Raw genomic sequence first — 14,138 nt, 5'->3', positions numbered from 1 at the left:
CTATTATAGCAATCAAGTGGCATAACTGTACACAACTATTTTAGCAATCAAGGGGCATAACTGTACACAACTATTATAGCAATCAAGGGGCATAACTGTACACAACTATTATAGCAATCATGGGGCATAATGGTACACAACTATTACAGCAATCAAGGGGCATAACGGTACACAACTATTATAGCAATCAAGGGACATAACGGTACACAACTATTACAGCAATCAAGGGGCATAACGGTACACAACTATTATAGCAATCAAGGGGCATAACGGTACACAACTATTATAGCAATCAAGGGGCATAACGGTACACAACTATTATAGCAATGATGGGGCATAACGGTACACAACTATTACAGCAATCAAGGGGCATAACGGTACACAACTATTATAGCAATCAAGGGGCATAACGGTACACAACTATTACAGCAATCAAGGGGCATAACGGTACACAACTATTACAGCAATCAAGGGACATAACGGTACACAACTATTATAGCTATGATGGGGCATAACGGTACACAACTATTATAGCTATGATGGGGCATAACGGTACACAACTATTATAGCAATCAAGGGGCATAACGGTACACAACTATTATAGCTATGATGGGGCATAACGGTACACAACTATTATAGCAATCAAGGGGCATAACGGTACACAACTATTACAGCAATCAAGGGACATAATGGTACACAACTATTACAGCAATCAAGGGGCATAACGGTACACAACTATTATAGCAATCAAGGGGCATAACGGTACACAACTATTACAGCAATCAAGGGGCATAACGGTACACAACTATTATAGCAATCAAGGGGCATAACGGTACACAACTATTACAGCAATCAAGGGGCATAACGGTACACAACTATTACAGCAATCAAGGGACATAACGGTACACAACTATTATAGCTATGATGGGGCATAACGGTACACAACTATTATAGCTATGATGGGGCATAACGGTACACAACTATTATAGCAATCAAGGGGCATAACGGTACACAACTATTATAGCTATGATGGGGCATAACGGTACACAACTATTATAGCAATCAAGGGACATAACGGTACACAACTATTATAGCTATGATGGGGCATAACGGTACACAACTATTATAGCAATCAAGGGGCATAACGGTACACAACTATTACAGCAATCAAGGGACATAACGGTACACAACTATTACAGCAATCAAGGGACATAACGGTACACAACTATTACAGCAATCATGGGGCATAACGGTACACAACTATTATAGCTATGATGGGGCATAACGGTACACAACTATTATAGCTATGATGGGGCATAACGGTACACAACTATTATAGCTATGATGGGGCATAACGGTACACAACTATTATAGCTATGATGGGGCATAACGGTACACAACTATTATAGCTATGATGGGGCATAACGGTACACAACTATTACAGCAATCAAGGGACATAACGGTACACAACTATTACAGCAATCAAGGGACATAACGGTACACAACTATTACAGCAATCATGGGGCATAACGGTTCACAACTATTATAGCTATGATGGGGCATAACGGTACACAACTATTATAGCTATGATGGGGCATAACGGTACACAACTATTATAGCTATGATGGGGCATAACGGTACACAACTATTACAGCAATCAAGGGACATAACGGTACACAACTATTACAGCAATCAAGGGACATAACGGTACACAACTATTACAGCAATCAAGGGACATAACGGTACACAACTATTATAGCTATGATGGGGCATAACTGTACACAAGAATTATAGCAATCAACGGGCATAACTGTACACAACTATTACAGCAATCAAGGGGCATAACGGTACACAACTATTATAGCAATCAAGGGGCATAACTGTACACAACTATTACAGCAATCATGGGGCATAACGGTACACAACTATTATAGCAATCAAGGGGCATAACTGTACACAACTATTACAGCAATCAAGGGGCATAATGGTACACAACTATTACAGCAATCAAGGGGCATAATGGTACACAACTATTATAGCAATCAAGGGGCATAACCGTACACAACTATTACAGCAATCAAGGGACATAACGGTACACAACTATTATAGCAATGATGGGGCAGAACTGTACACAAGAATTACAGCAATCAAGGGGCATAACAGTACACAACTATTATAACCTGTGCATATTGTCACTGGCAATATGTGTACAATTATTTTGAAACAATTTTGCGCGATATTCAAGGTTTAAGTTTTAACACAGCATTGCAGACAACTACACCAAGGCTACAATAATTCCTTGACTGTTTCCCAATATACTAAGCGATCACCATCATTCATCAAGAGGCATTAAAATATTAGAAACGTTAGGGGTATGGACCTTCATATAAATGTGTGTATTGTCTCTGACAACATGACTGTTCAAATTAGCTTAGTTAAATGCACTGAACGTTTGTTTGAATTTTGGCCAACCATTAAGATTGAAATGCCCACAATGACCACACTGCCTTAATAAAACCAAGGCTAAAACATTTTTTTATGTCAATTTATCTCTGGAAAACAGACAAGGTTATAAAACTTGACTGTAATTTTATTATGATCACCAAACTTTAGTAGTTAAAAATAATTGGACTTGGACTTGTGAAAATGGCAACTCTGTAACAATACTAACAGGTCTCAATATTTAGAAAAAAATAAAAAAGAGGCCCAAAAGGGCCTATGCTCTACTGGCATGGCTCTTGTGGTCATTTTTAATCCAGAGCATGTATGTCTGGGTAAAAGGCAACAGACATATAGTTCACATTTTGTGTTTGGGTTACCTGCAAAAGTTGCACGTTCAACATCTGAGCCCAGAAAGTATTGTAAGCAGATTAGTTGCATTAACTATTTTAATATGTGCCAAGTAATGGTCATCTGACAAAAAAAATACTTTCAAAACTGTACTCATGGTAAAATTTCTGTAGTCATAAAAATTAAAAAAAGTTGGTCAAAAGGTCAAAGTCAAGGACAACATTGATGCTCTTTTGCATAACAGTAGACATGGTCTAAATATCATTGCTGAAGCTTTAAGAATAAAAAAGGTCAAAAGGGGTGGGGCCAGCTTTGGCCCAGGGGCATATTTTGAGCCTTGTGGTGCCTTATTCAAAATAGCAAGTGTTTGCAAAGCTGGTTCCAACAAAAAGATTTCCAAACATTCCCAATTTATGTCTACCAAACCTGTGAACCCCCAGGGATGGCCAGTTAGAAATTGTTTACAGACGCACGGATGCACATAATACGTACACATTACCATGGCATAAGCTCTTCTGGCCTTTGGCCAGTAGAGCTAAAAACACTTTCAAGTCCACAGGAAATTCCAAAGCAAACACAATTACCTGTATGTCGTAGAGGAAGCAATTACCACTTATAAAATGTGTTACATCGACAACATTCTATTAAGGTAGATTTGAGATTATGGTATTGAAATACAACCTAATTTTAGAATCATTTATCAATATAATTTGGGGTAAAACACATAAAGTTGGGTTAATGCTGGAAGATATTTTTATGTCACACCTCAAAACAGCAAGTTTGTAATGAAAAAGAAAGCCTGAACAACAGTTTCAAGAGGTTGAAGAGTTTAAAGCAATCAGGCCATCTCAGAAAGGCATTGTTTCAATGGCACTCCTGTCTCACAAAAAAATAAGGTAATTGGTGAACAAAGTTAACAAAAAAAAAAAAAAAACTATATGTCATTTAAAATTTAATTAAAAACAAGAGCTATTGACTTTTCTGCCGCTTTTAAGTTTCAGGATTGCAAAGTTTTATTGAAAGATGCATGGATCACTGTAAATTTAAATTAAATTAAATAAAAAACCTTAACCTAATTAAGTTAAATAATAGATGCACAAAAAGTGCATTATATGCAAAACAGAGTAATCATTCTTGATTGTATGAAGTTTCAATGCATTACATGATGTTTTCTCCGAAATGTTGACTTATAGGTATACATGCAAAACCTTTAAAGTAAAATAATAAAGGTCCATTATTTGCATTATATGCAAAATACAGTTATCTAACATGGTAATTCAAGTAGGTTGGATGATTGAGTACCGTTGTATAAAGCCTCAATGTAACACATCAAAATGTTGCTGATAGATCAACCAATATATGCATACACGCAAAACATGTCATCAGAATTTCAAAATCAAATAATTAAGGGCAATTATTTGCTATATATGCATGACAGAGTTATCTTTCTTGATAAATCAAGTAGGTTGGATAGTTGGTAACACATGTCTAATGTTTCAATACAATATATGATGCATTTGCTGAGATATATTAATTTTCATGTGGTTACATGCAAAATCTTCACAAGAATTTCTTAGTCAAATAATAAAGGGCCTTACATACATTTTATTAAAAGTAGAGTTATCTAATTTGGTTATTTTAATATGTTGAATGGTTGAGTACTGTTATATAAAAATCTCAATGCAGAAAATCAAGTAGTTGCTGAGATATTAACCTACATTGTATATGTTCTTACATGCAAACTCTTAAAAAGAATTTCCAAGTTGAATAATAAAGGCCCATTTTTTGCATAATATTCAAAATAGTGTTATCTTACTTTAATTAAGTAGGGTATACAAATAGAAACACATATCTAAAGTTTCAAAGCAATACTTGATGTATTTGCTGAGATAATGGCTAAAAGTGATCAGCAGTATAGCTCTCCTTATTCTTCAAATAGTCAGGCTATAAAGTATGAACATCAGGAGGTTTTAAAGGGGCTGTACTCCGTAAAATGAAATAGCAGAAAAAAGAAAGAAAATAGTCGAAAACTGACATAAACTTGGTATCGATGTGTACAATGCATTGAAACTTACTAACTGAAGTACCACATAGTTGACAATTAAAAAAAAAATCGCAATCTTTTTCATATTTTTCCATTAAAAAAGATTACTGGGTATGTATACCTAGTAGAATTAATTCCTTATGTGTGATTGATTAGTCGATGTTATCACCTGGTATTACCAAGTCAGGTATAAAGCTTAAAATATTCCAACCGTTTAGGGTAAGCCTTCATAGCACAGTGAATAAAATACTGGACAGCAATTTTGGCGACACCGGTTCGAACCTGGTCACCGACCTGTTTTTTTTTTTTACATTTTGTTATTTATTTTACAATTATGATAACAAAGAGTAAAACATTTTTTTAAATAATTGTTCTGAGATTCGTTACAGAAAAAAACTTATTTTGGTGCCAATCTAGTGTATAGTCCCTATAACAACTGGAGAAAAATAGGAGGCCTTTTCAAAAAGTAGGAAAAGTAGGAAAGCCGGAGGGCTTGCATATCCAACATAATACTTTAAGTTTCCTATAATAAATCATAGTGAAATGGCGTTATAAAAAAATCTGGTCTTTTTGACAATTCTTGAATTTTAATATCTCAAGGACTACAACTCTTGCAAAGACAAAAAATAAAACAGTAATTTTGGCAATGATAATAATACCGTAAGTATGAATTTTGCAGAAGAATTCCTATTGAAGCAAAGTTAAATCAAAATTTAAAGAAGTAGGTTACAAAAAATGCAACAAGATATTTGCTTACCCTTATCTCAACTTAACACCAGGTACCAATTAATGGGAAGCAATTACAAAAAAATGTTTAGTTATCTGGCTCCCACACTGTGCCAAAGTTTTATCAGGTGCTACAATATTTATCTTCCAGTTAGCAGAAATACAGGTAGGACATTTCTTTTATATTCTAGTTCAACTAAACATTGGATGATTGCATAACAAGAATTCCTCGAACTCGGTGAAATTCAAAGAGCAGATGTCTAATCATACAGACACCTGTTTGCCCAAGGAACTTAAATATCACTTCCTTGCCCCAATTCAAGACTGCTTTCTTTTAAATTGCCTTGAAAAAAAAATGAATTCTATGGAAAACATTTGTAACCCCAGTAACTCAAATACATTCAAGGATAATAACCAGCTATATTGAGCCAGGAACTCTGAAGTAACCACCTAATTATAATACCAAGGCTAATAACATACTATTCAGGACCAGTAACTCTCATGTAACCACCTAATTTGAATCCATGGCCAATAACAAGCTATTCAGGGCCAGTAACTTTCATGTAACCACCTTATTAAAACCAAGACCAATTACAAACTATTCTGGGCCAGGAACTCTTAAGTAACCACCTGATTAATTCCAAGGCAAATAACAAACATTTCAGGACCAGTGAATCTTATGTAACCACCTGATTTAAACCAAGGCCAATAACATACTTTTCAGGATCAGTAACTCTCAGGTAACCGCCTTATGAAAACCAAGGCCAATAATAAAACTATTCAGGGCCAGTTACTCTCATGTAACCACCTGCTTTGAACAAAGGCCAATAACAAGCTATTCAGGGCTAGTAATTCTAATGTAACCACGTGATTTAAACCAAGGCCAATAACAAGCTATTCAGAGCCAGTAACTCTCATGTAATCACCTGATTAAAACAAAGGCCAAAAACAAACTAATCAAAGCCACTGAAAAATTATTCAGGGACAGTTACTGTATTGAAATAACCTTTTAAATTCCAAGGAAGATAACCAAGGGTCACTAAATAGCCCAGTTCCACTTTATTTAATACAGTCCAACCCAGTTGGCTTGAACTTGTTTGGCTCGAAATCTTGTTGGCTCGAAATAGATGTTAAGGACTGATTTCTCTACATAAGGTAAACCATCCAGCTTGGCTTGATTTTTATAAGGTTCAAAGTATTTTCGCCATTCACCGTGAGTTCGAGCCAACGGGGTTCAACTATAATTGAATATCTGAACACAGTTTAATATTTTCAATCACTAAATTGCCTCTAAATAAAGCAAAGTTTTATCTTTAAACTCACTTATACAAACATTCCTAATGCTAAACCAATTTTAAATCAATTTCCCATGGTTTTATATGTTTATTTTACCATAAGCACACAGTAGGGGGTCAGTCAATAATCTACTTGTGGAAAGCAACAAAATATTCCTGCAAAACAATGTACTTAGTATTTATAGATTTATAGTGCTACAAATCTTCTTCTCTGACACTACAATGGGAAAATATTAAATTAGAATTTAAATTTATCCTATTACTCACTGAATAATCATACATATCAGAAATTAATAACATTATGTTGACTTTACGAAACAAAATCCCAATTTCTCAGCAAAATATTTGTAAGTCCGCAGCACAAATCAGACATATTCCCGGGGACAATAAACAACCCCAAAACATCTAAATCTCAGCCAAATCAAGAATTACAGGGAAATCTGAAAAAACATTCAATAGGTTGATTAAATAATAAATCACCTCTATTGTTTTGTATGACAATTTGTCCTGTATTTGTAAACCTCTGTTACTGACATGGAAGAGTCTCCTGGGCAATATGACTTGCCCATGGCTTACAACTGTCATGTCTGGGAAGGGGAAATGAATGCAAGTCTGGCTGGAATGGATGACAATGTTCTAGGTATGAAACACATTAGAAAAAGCTGTCATTATAGTGCAACAGTACAGACAAACTTTCTCATAGCCCCAAGAAACTTTTTTTTCTACATTTGTTTTTGTGCCGGTTAGTTAGTGTAAAAAATGGCTCACTGTCTTTGAATAGAATCAAAAGGTATGAAAATAAAATTGAATTTAATTGAATTGACACTATCATAATTATTCAATTGGATGCAACTAATAACTAATACTAATATTTAAAACCACATTCATTTTGCTTCAAAACTTTGGTTCAAAACAACTAAACAGTTTGAGCATGAGTTTAGGAGCTATCATGCACCTAGGAAAGATTTTTAACTCTAGAAATGCACTGTTGAAAATATATCCTAGACACAAAATTACTCCTAGGAAATGTGATGAAATGGCCTCCAGATGTCATAAAGGACAAAACAACATAACAGATGAGTATAACAGATGCGTTCACAGATTCGGAGTGCAGACGCCTAATATTTCATATAATGCTGGTTGTTTTAAGTTTTGATTATGCAAGGTTTTTGCTTGCCTGTGGTTGTTTGTCTATGGTTTTAGAGTGAATGGATTGGATTCAGTATTTTTTCATGATTTAATGCCAGATGGAGGGACATGGTTGGCTTATCAGAAGAGGGAGAGGGGGTTGGCTTATCAGAGGAGGGGGTTGGCTTAGAGGAGGGGGAGGGAGTTGGCTTATCAGAAGAGGGAGAGGGGGTTGGCTTATCAGAAGAGGGCGAGGAGGTTTGTTTATCAGTAGAGGGAGAGGAGGTTTGTTTATCAGTAGAGGGAGAGGGGGTTGGCTTATCAGTAGAGGGAAAGGGGGTTGGTTTATCAGTAGAGGGAAAGGGGGTTGGTTTATCAGAAGAGGGGAAGGGGGTTGGTTTATCAGAAGAGGGAGAGGGGGTTGGCTTATCAGTAGAGGGGGAGGGGGTTGGTTTATTAGAAGAGGGAGAGGGGGGTTGGCTTATCAGTAGAGGGAGAGGAGGTTGGCTTATCAGTAGAGGGAGAGGAAGCTGGCTTATCAGTAGAGGGCAGTTGCTTATCAGTAGAGGGGGTTGCTTAATTAGAAAAGGGAGAGGGGGTTGGTTTATCAGAAGAGGAAGAGGATGTTGACTAATCAGAAGGGGGGACAGGGTTGGCTTATCAGAAGAGGGGTAGGGGTTGGCTTATCAGAAGAGGGGTAGGGGGTTGGCTTATCAGAAGAGGGGGAGTGGGTTGGTTTAACAGAAGAGGGGTAGGGGGTTGGATAATCTAAGTCTAAAATGGTGAATTTTGGTGTTATTTTATGCATTTTCCTGTACCATATTGACATGAAATGTTCCAATAAGCTACTGAAATCTTGCCAAACAAGGGGCATAACTTGGCAATCATTTAAGCCAGAATTATGGGCCTTGCCTTTGTATGAAGTTTCATTTAAAAATCATTGGAACATAATTTCTGGTTGTGGCCAAAATTGTCTCCATGACGATGGCAACACGTAGGCTATGACAATCATAAATGTGTCATACTTTATTACACCTCTTTATCTGAAGAAAGGATGTTGAAGTAAAGCCATCCTTATATACAATGGTTTGTTTGCAGTAGCCTGACCAACTCATCATTTTACTATGATAAAGGAATTCGGAGGAACACTCAAAAGTTGACTACAATACTGATACCTTTGTATTTGGCTTCTCCTTTTCTCTCCAATGTAACTCATTCTCTATGGTGTCATAATTCAGACTCTGAAACATTTGAGCACAATCAATTATTAAAGTTACTGGGCAATCATTGCAAAGAACTGAAACATCAACACAATTTCAAAAAAGCAGCTGCTTGTCCTCTCAGCCAATCAATGTTGAATTTTAAATTTACGCAGATTTGCAAAGGTTTTTTATAATACAATTTTGATAGAACAAAGACGCTGCAGAGCTAACGGCACCGCTCGACTGTTTTTTTTTTTCAGTTGACAAAAGGGCAAAACTTGACAATTTTTAAGGCATAACATATGTGTATTGTCACTTGCAACATATATACCAAGTTTCATTAAAGTATCATAAACTTTTGCTTTGAGTCATGGCCAAGGTTAAAGTTTTTGTAAAATGACACTGACAATGTTGAAGACACCAAAGCTATGACAATGTCGATGACACCAAGGCTATGACAATGTCGATGACACCAAGGCTATGACAATGTCAAGACACCAAGGCTATGACAATGTTGATGACACCAAGGCTATGACAATGTTGATGACACCAAGGCTATGACAATGTCGATAACACCAAGGCTATGACAATGTCGATGACACCAAGGCTATGACAATGTTGATGACACCAAGGCTATGACAATGTCGATGACACCAAGGCTATGACAATGTCGATAACACCAAGGCTTTGACAATGTTGATGACACCAAGGCTATGACAATGTCGATGACACCAAGGCTATGACAATGTTGATGACACCAAGGCTATGACAATGTCGATTACACCAAGGCTATGACAATCAATTTCTTTGTAAGTCTTTTTTTTTATCCTGATAACAAATTTTAGTTTTTGTTTAATGAGCCATGAAGGCAATTTTATGTTTTAAGAGACAGACAACAGAGATGGTATATCAAATATTTCCGTACATTAATCTCTTCTGTATTTTTTTACTTTCTGGTGCAATATACATTTAAACACTGTTACTTGAAATCGGACCCAGATAAAAAAATCCCCTTAACAATTTCGGATTAATAAAATTTAGAAAATAACAGTGTTCGTCAATTTTAGCTGTCATAAAATATTAAGTCCTGAAGATGGCAGTCGGCTACGCGTTACCAACATTATGCATTTTGGTCGGAGTGCTCGTTCAGTTTACATGTTTGTTGAATTATTGTTTAACAAATGACAAAGAATTTGTTATTATACTTTAATATTTTTTCATAAAACAGTTTAATGCATGTAAAAGAATATGACAGCATTTGTAAAAGTATAAAAAAAGTAACCGGCCCTTCTTTGGATTGTTCGAGTGAGTAATGTGGCGATCAAATTTGATGAGAAAGACATTTTAAATGATATTCAGACTGAGTAAGGCAGCCATTATATACATACTACACCATCCATAAAAATCACTCATAATTTGACACCAATGTCTGTTACATACACTGCTTAATGTCACTGACATTTACAGCGCTAATTGTGCTTCATTAGCGCCTCAAACCAATTCCCAAGTTGCAGTATGGTGTGAAAGCTATGAAATATTTAAATCCGAAACAATTAAGGATTGATAAATAGGTCTGAAATACCAAATCATGACTGTAATTTTTACTTCAAAATAGCAATCATTTCGAAAAAGCAATTTAGGATTAATGATGAAAAAAATATTTTAACAAAAAAGAAATAAAGAAGAACCAAAAATTAAATTTAAAATAGCGATAATTTCGGATAAACCATGTTCAGAATTGCGCTGTAAAAAGGTACTAAAAAAACAAAATATTTATCCCTCACAAGCTGTACTCACCTCCCACTTTGACACGATTCTCTTCCGGAATCTTGTCTTTTCTCCATAATCTCTTATTTTTTTTGATAAATCCTGAAATTGGGAAAAAAAAACAATATATTAGCCAATGAGTAGGTTTCCTGTTCTATTCCATAACAAGAAATGCCGCAATGCGACGAAACCAGGTTTTTAATGATTGACAGAAGAACTTCAGCCTGTGTCTGTTTTTCTATTTTTATTAAAAGTGACCTTGACCCTAGGGACCCCAAACGCAATCCCATGAAAGATATTCCTTTATACCAAGTTAAGTCAAGATATGTCAACCCTAACTTAAGTTATTCAGTTTCAACCATTTTTCTATTTTTAGACACAGTGACCTTGACCTTGAAAGAAGGGACCCCGAACGCAATCCCATGAAAGGTATCCATAAACTCTTTCTTCATACCAAGTTTGGTCAAGATATGTGGACCCTGACTAAAGATATTCAGTTTCAACCATTTTTCTATTTTTAGTAACAGTGACCTTGACCTTGACCCTAGTGACCCGAAAAGCAATCCAATGAAAGGTATCCATAAACTCTTTATACCTAATTTGGTCAAGATTTGTGGACCCTGACTAAAGTTATTCAGTTTCAACCATTTCTCCTTTTTTAGTAACAGTGACCTTGACCTTGCACCTAGGGACCCCAAACGCAATCCCATGAAAGTATCAATAGACTCTTCCTATAGACCAAGTTTGGTCAAGATATATTAACCCTAACTAAGGTTAGTCAGTTTCAACTGTTTTTCTATTTTTAGTAACAGTGACCTTGACCTTGACCCTAGGGACCCCAAACGCAATCCCATGAAAGGTCTCCATAAACTCTTCCTATAGACCAAGTTTGGTCAAGATATGTCAACCCTGACTAAAGTTATTCAGTTTCAACCATTTTTTTTATTTTTAGTAACAGTGACCTTGACCTTGCACCTAGGGACCCCAAACCCAATCCCATGAAAGGTCTCCATAAACTCTTCCTATAGACCAAGTTTAGTCAAGATATGTCAACCCATACTAAAGTAATTAAGTTTCACCTGTTTTTCTATTTTTAGTAACAGTGACCTTGACCTTGACCCTAGGGACCCCAAACACATGAAAGGTACCCATAAACTCTTCCTATAGACCAAGTTTGGTCAAGATATGTCAACCTTTACTAAAGTTATTCAGTTTCATATGTGAGTTTGACGGTTGCACTATGTGAAAACCTGGTTAAAAACTGGTGCACACAATATACCTTCATTAATATATAGGCATTTAAGTCTGAATATTGTGACCATGTTTCATAAAGATTTATTAAAAAATGTGGTAACATGTGACAAAATGAGCAAGTTTTTTACCCTACATGCATCATAATCAATTACACTTTAGCTATTTTAATACACATATTCTAATTTTCATGAAGATTAGATAAAAAGGGAGGCCACTAGTGTTCAAATGGTTTTTAAAAACATTCTACCTTTTTAACTACATGTTCTATTTAACTGGACATAACACAAGCTAAAACTAGACCAGGACTGAAAAATAGCAGCATTCTGACCAAGTTTTCTGAAGGTTGTTAAAGTTGTGGCCTCCACAGCGTGAACAGGGGTGCTGTTCTAATATAAAATTAACAAAGTGACCTACTTTTTTTACCCAGCATGATCCAAAACAAAAATGACATAATATATATTAAAGACACACAATGTGACATGTTTTAGTGATGAATGGATGGAAAATATGCAGGGCTCTTTCAGCGATAATTGGGAAGAGGATTGCACAGCGTGTGTATACCACGTGATACATTACGTCATATATGCTACGTTGGAAGGCAATATTTTGCTTGAAATGAGGACTTATCAAAGATAACTTTTACTACACCATTTTAAATGAAACAAGCAAATTAGTTGAATTGATATCCCCCGCATGATTATGCAAAGTTCATAGATTGGAAATGAAAAGTAGGTGAAATATTCCTATATTAACATGTAATATGGCTGCAGAGACATGGACCGTTATGAACGTTGGATATAAGTTTGAGTTTGTTTAGAATTATTATCATGTGTTCAGTCATACATGTATGATCATAATCGGACCAATCACTACCATGAAATGGTTTCGGACAAGATTTTTGTAAGATTTGACCTTGTGACCTAATTTTTTTATCACATGTGACCCAGTCTTTAACATGTCAAAGAGTTTATCAAGGAAAACATTCTGATCACCTTTCATGAATATTAGTCCTTACATAAATGCCTCTAATGTGTTCCAAAGATTTTTCTAAGATTTGAGCTAGTGCCTAGTTTTTGACCCCATGTGACCCACTTTTACAAGCGGTCCATATTTCATCAAGGGTTACATCCTGACCAAGTTTAAACATAATCTGAACTATCATAACCATGATATGGTTCCTGACAAGATTTTTCTAAATTTTGACCTAGTGACCTAATTTCCGATCATATGTGACCCAGTTTTATATACGTCCAAGAGTTCTTCAAGGAAAACATTTTGATTAAGCTTCATGAATATTTGACCCTATATAATGCCTCTAGTTTGTTCCAAAGATTTTTTTAAGATTTGACCTTGTGACCTATATATTGACCCCATGTGACCCACTTTCACAAGCGGTCCATATTTTATCAAGAGGTACATCCTGACCAAGTTTAAACATAATCTGACCGATCATTACCATGATATGGTTCCTAACAAGATTTTTCTATGATTTGACCTAGTGACCTAATTTTGGATCATATGTGACCCAGTTTTATATATGTCCAAGAGTTCTTCAAGGAAAACATTTTGATTAAGTTTTGTGAATATTTGACAATGTATAATGCCTCTAGTTTGTTCCAAAGATTTTTCTCAGATTTGACCTAGTGACTTAGTTTTTGACCCCATGTGACCCACTATTACAAGTGGTCGAGATTAGATCAAGGGGAACATTCTGACCAAGTTTGAACATTTTCGATCAATGCCTACCAAGATATGGTTCCGGAAGGACCGAAGGATGGAAGGACAGACGGAATGACGAACAGATTGACAACGCCAAAAGGGCAGTCAATGCTGCTTAAAGAGCTCCGCCTTCGTTTTATTACCCGAGTTTGATTAGGTGATTAGTTTCCACAAACACATTGACAAACCTGTCTCCAAAATAATATTTTGACA

General features: G+C 35.8%; 1 protein-coding gene across 5 annotated transcripts in view; it reads right to left on the bottom strand.

The window, feature by feature from the left end:
- The window catches only part of LOC128242987 (H(+)/Cl(-) exchange transporter 7-like), a 96,687-nt gene that overhangs the window by 35,887 nt on the left and 46,662 nt on the right, over positions 1–14,138 (bottom strand). For all 5 annotated transcript variants that reach the window (XM_052960450.1, XM_052960451.1, XM_052960449.1 and 2 more), the window contains exons 3-4: positions 10,983–11,054; positions 9,159–9,224 (exon numbers count right to left, since the gene is read on the bottom strand). In XM_052960450.1, coding sequence (XP_052816410.1) covers positions 9,159–9,224; positions 10,983–11,054 — 138 coding nt within the window. The remainder of the gene's footprint in view (positions 1–9,158; positions 9,225–10,982; positions 11,055–14,138) is intronic.

The sequence above is a fragment of the Mya arenaria genome, chromosome 8 (assembly GCF_026914265.1).
Source record: "Mya arenaria isolate MELC-2E11 chromosome 8, ASM2691426v1".
Taxonomy (NCBI): Eukaryota; Metazoa; Mollusca; class Bivalvia; order Myida; family Myidae; genus Mya; species Mya arenaria.
This window is presented reverse-complemented; position numbering and strand designations above follow the sequence as displayed.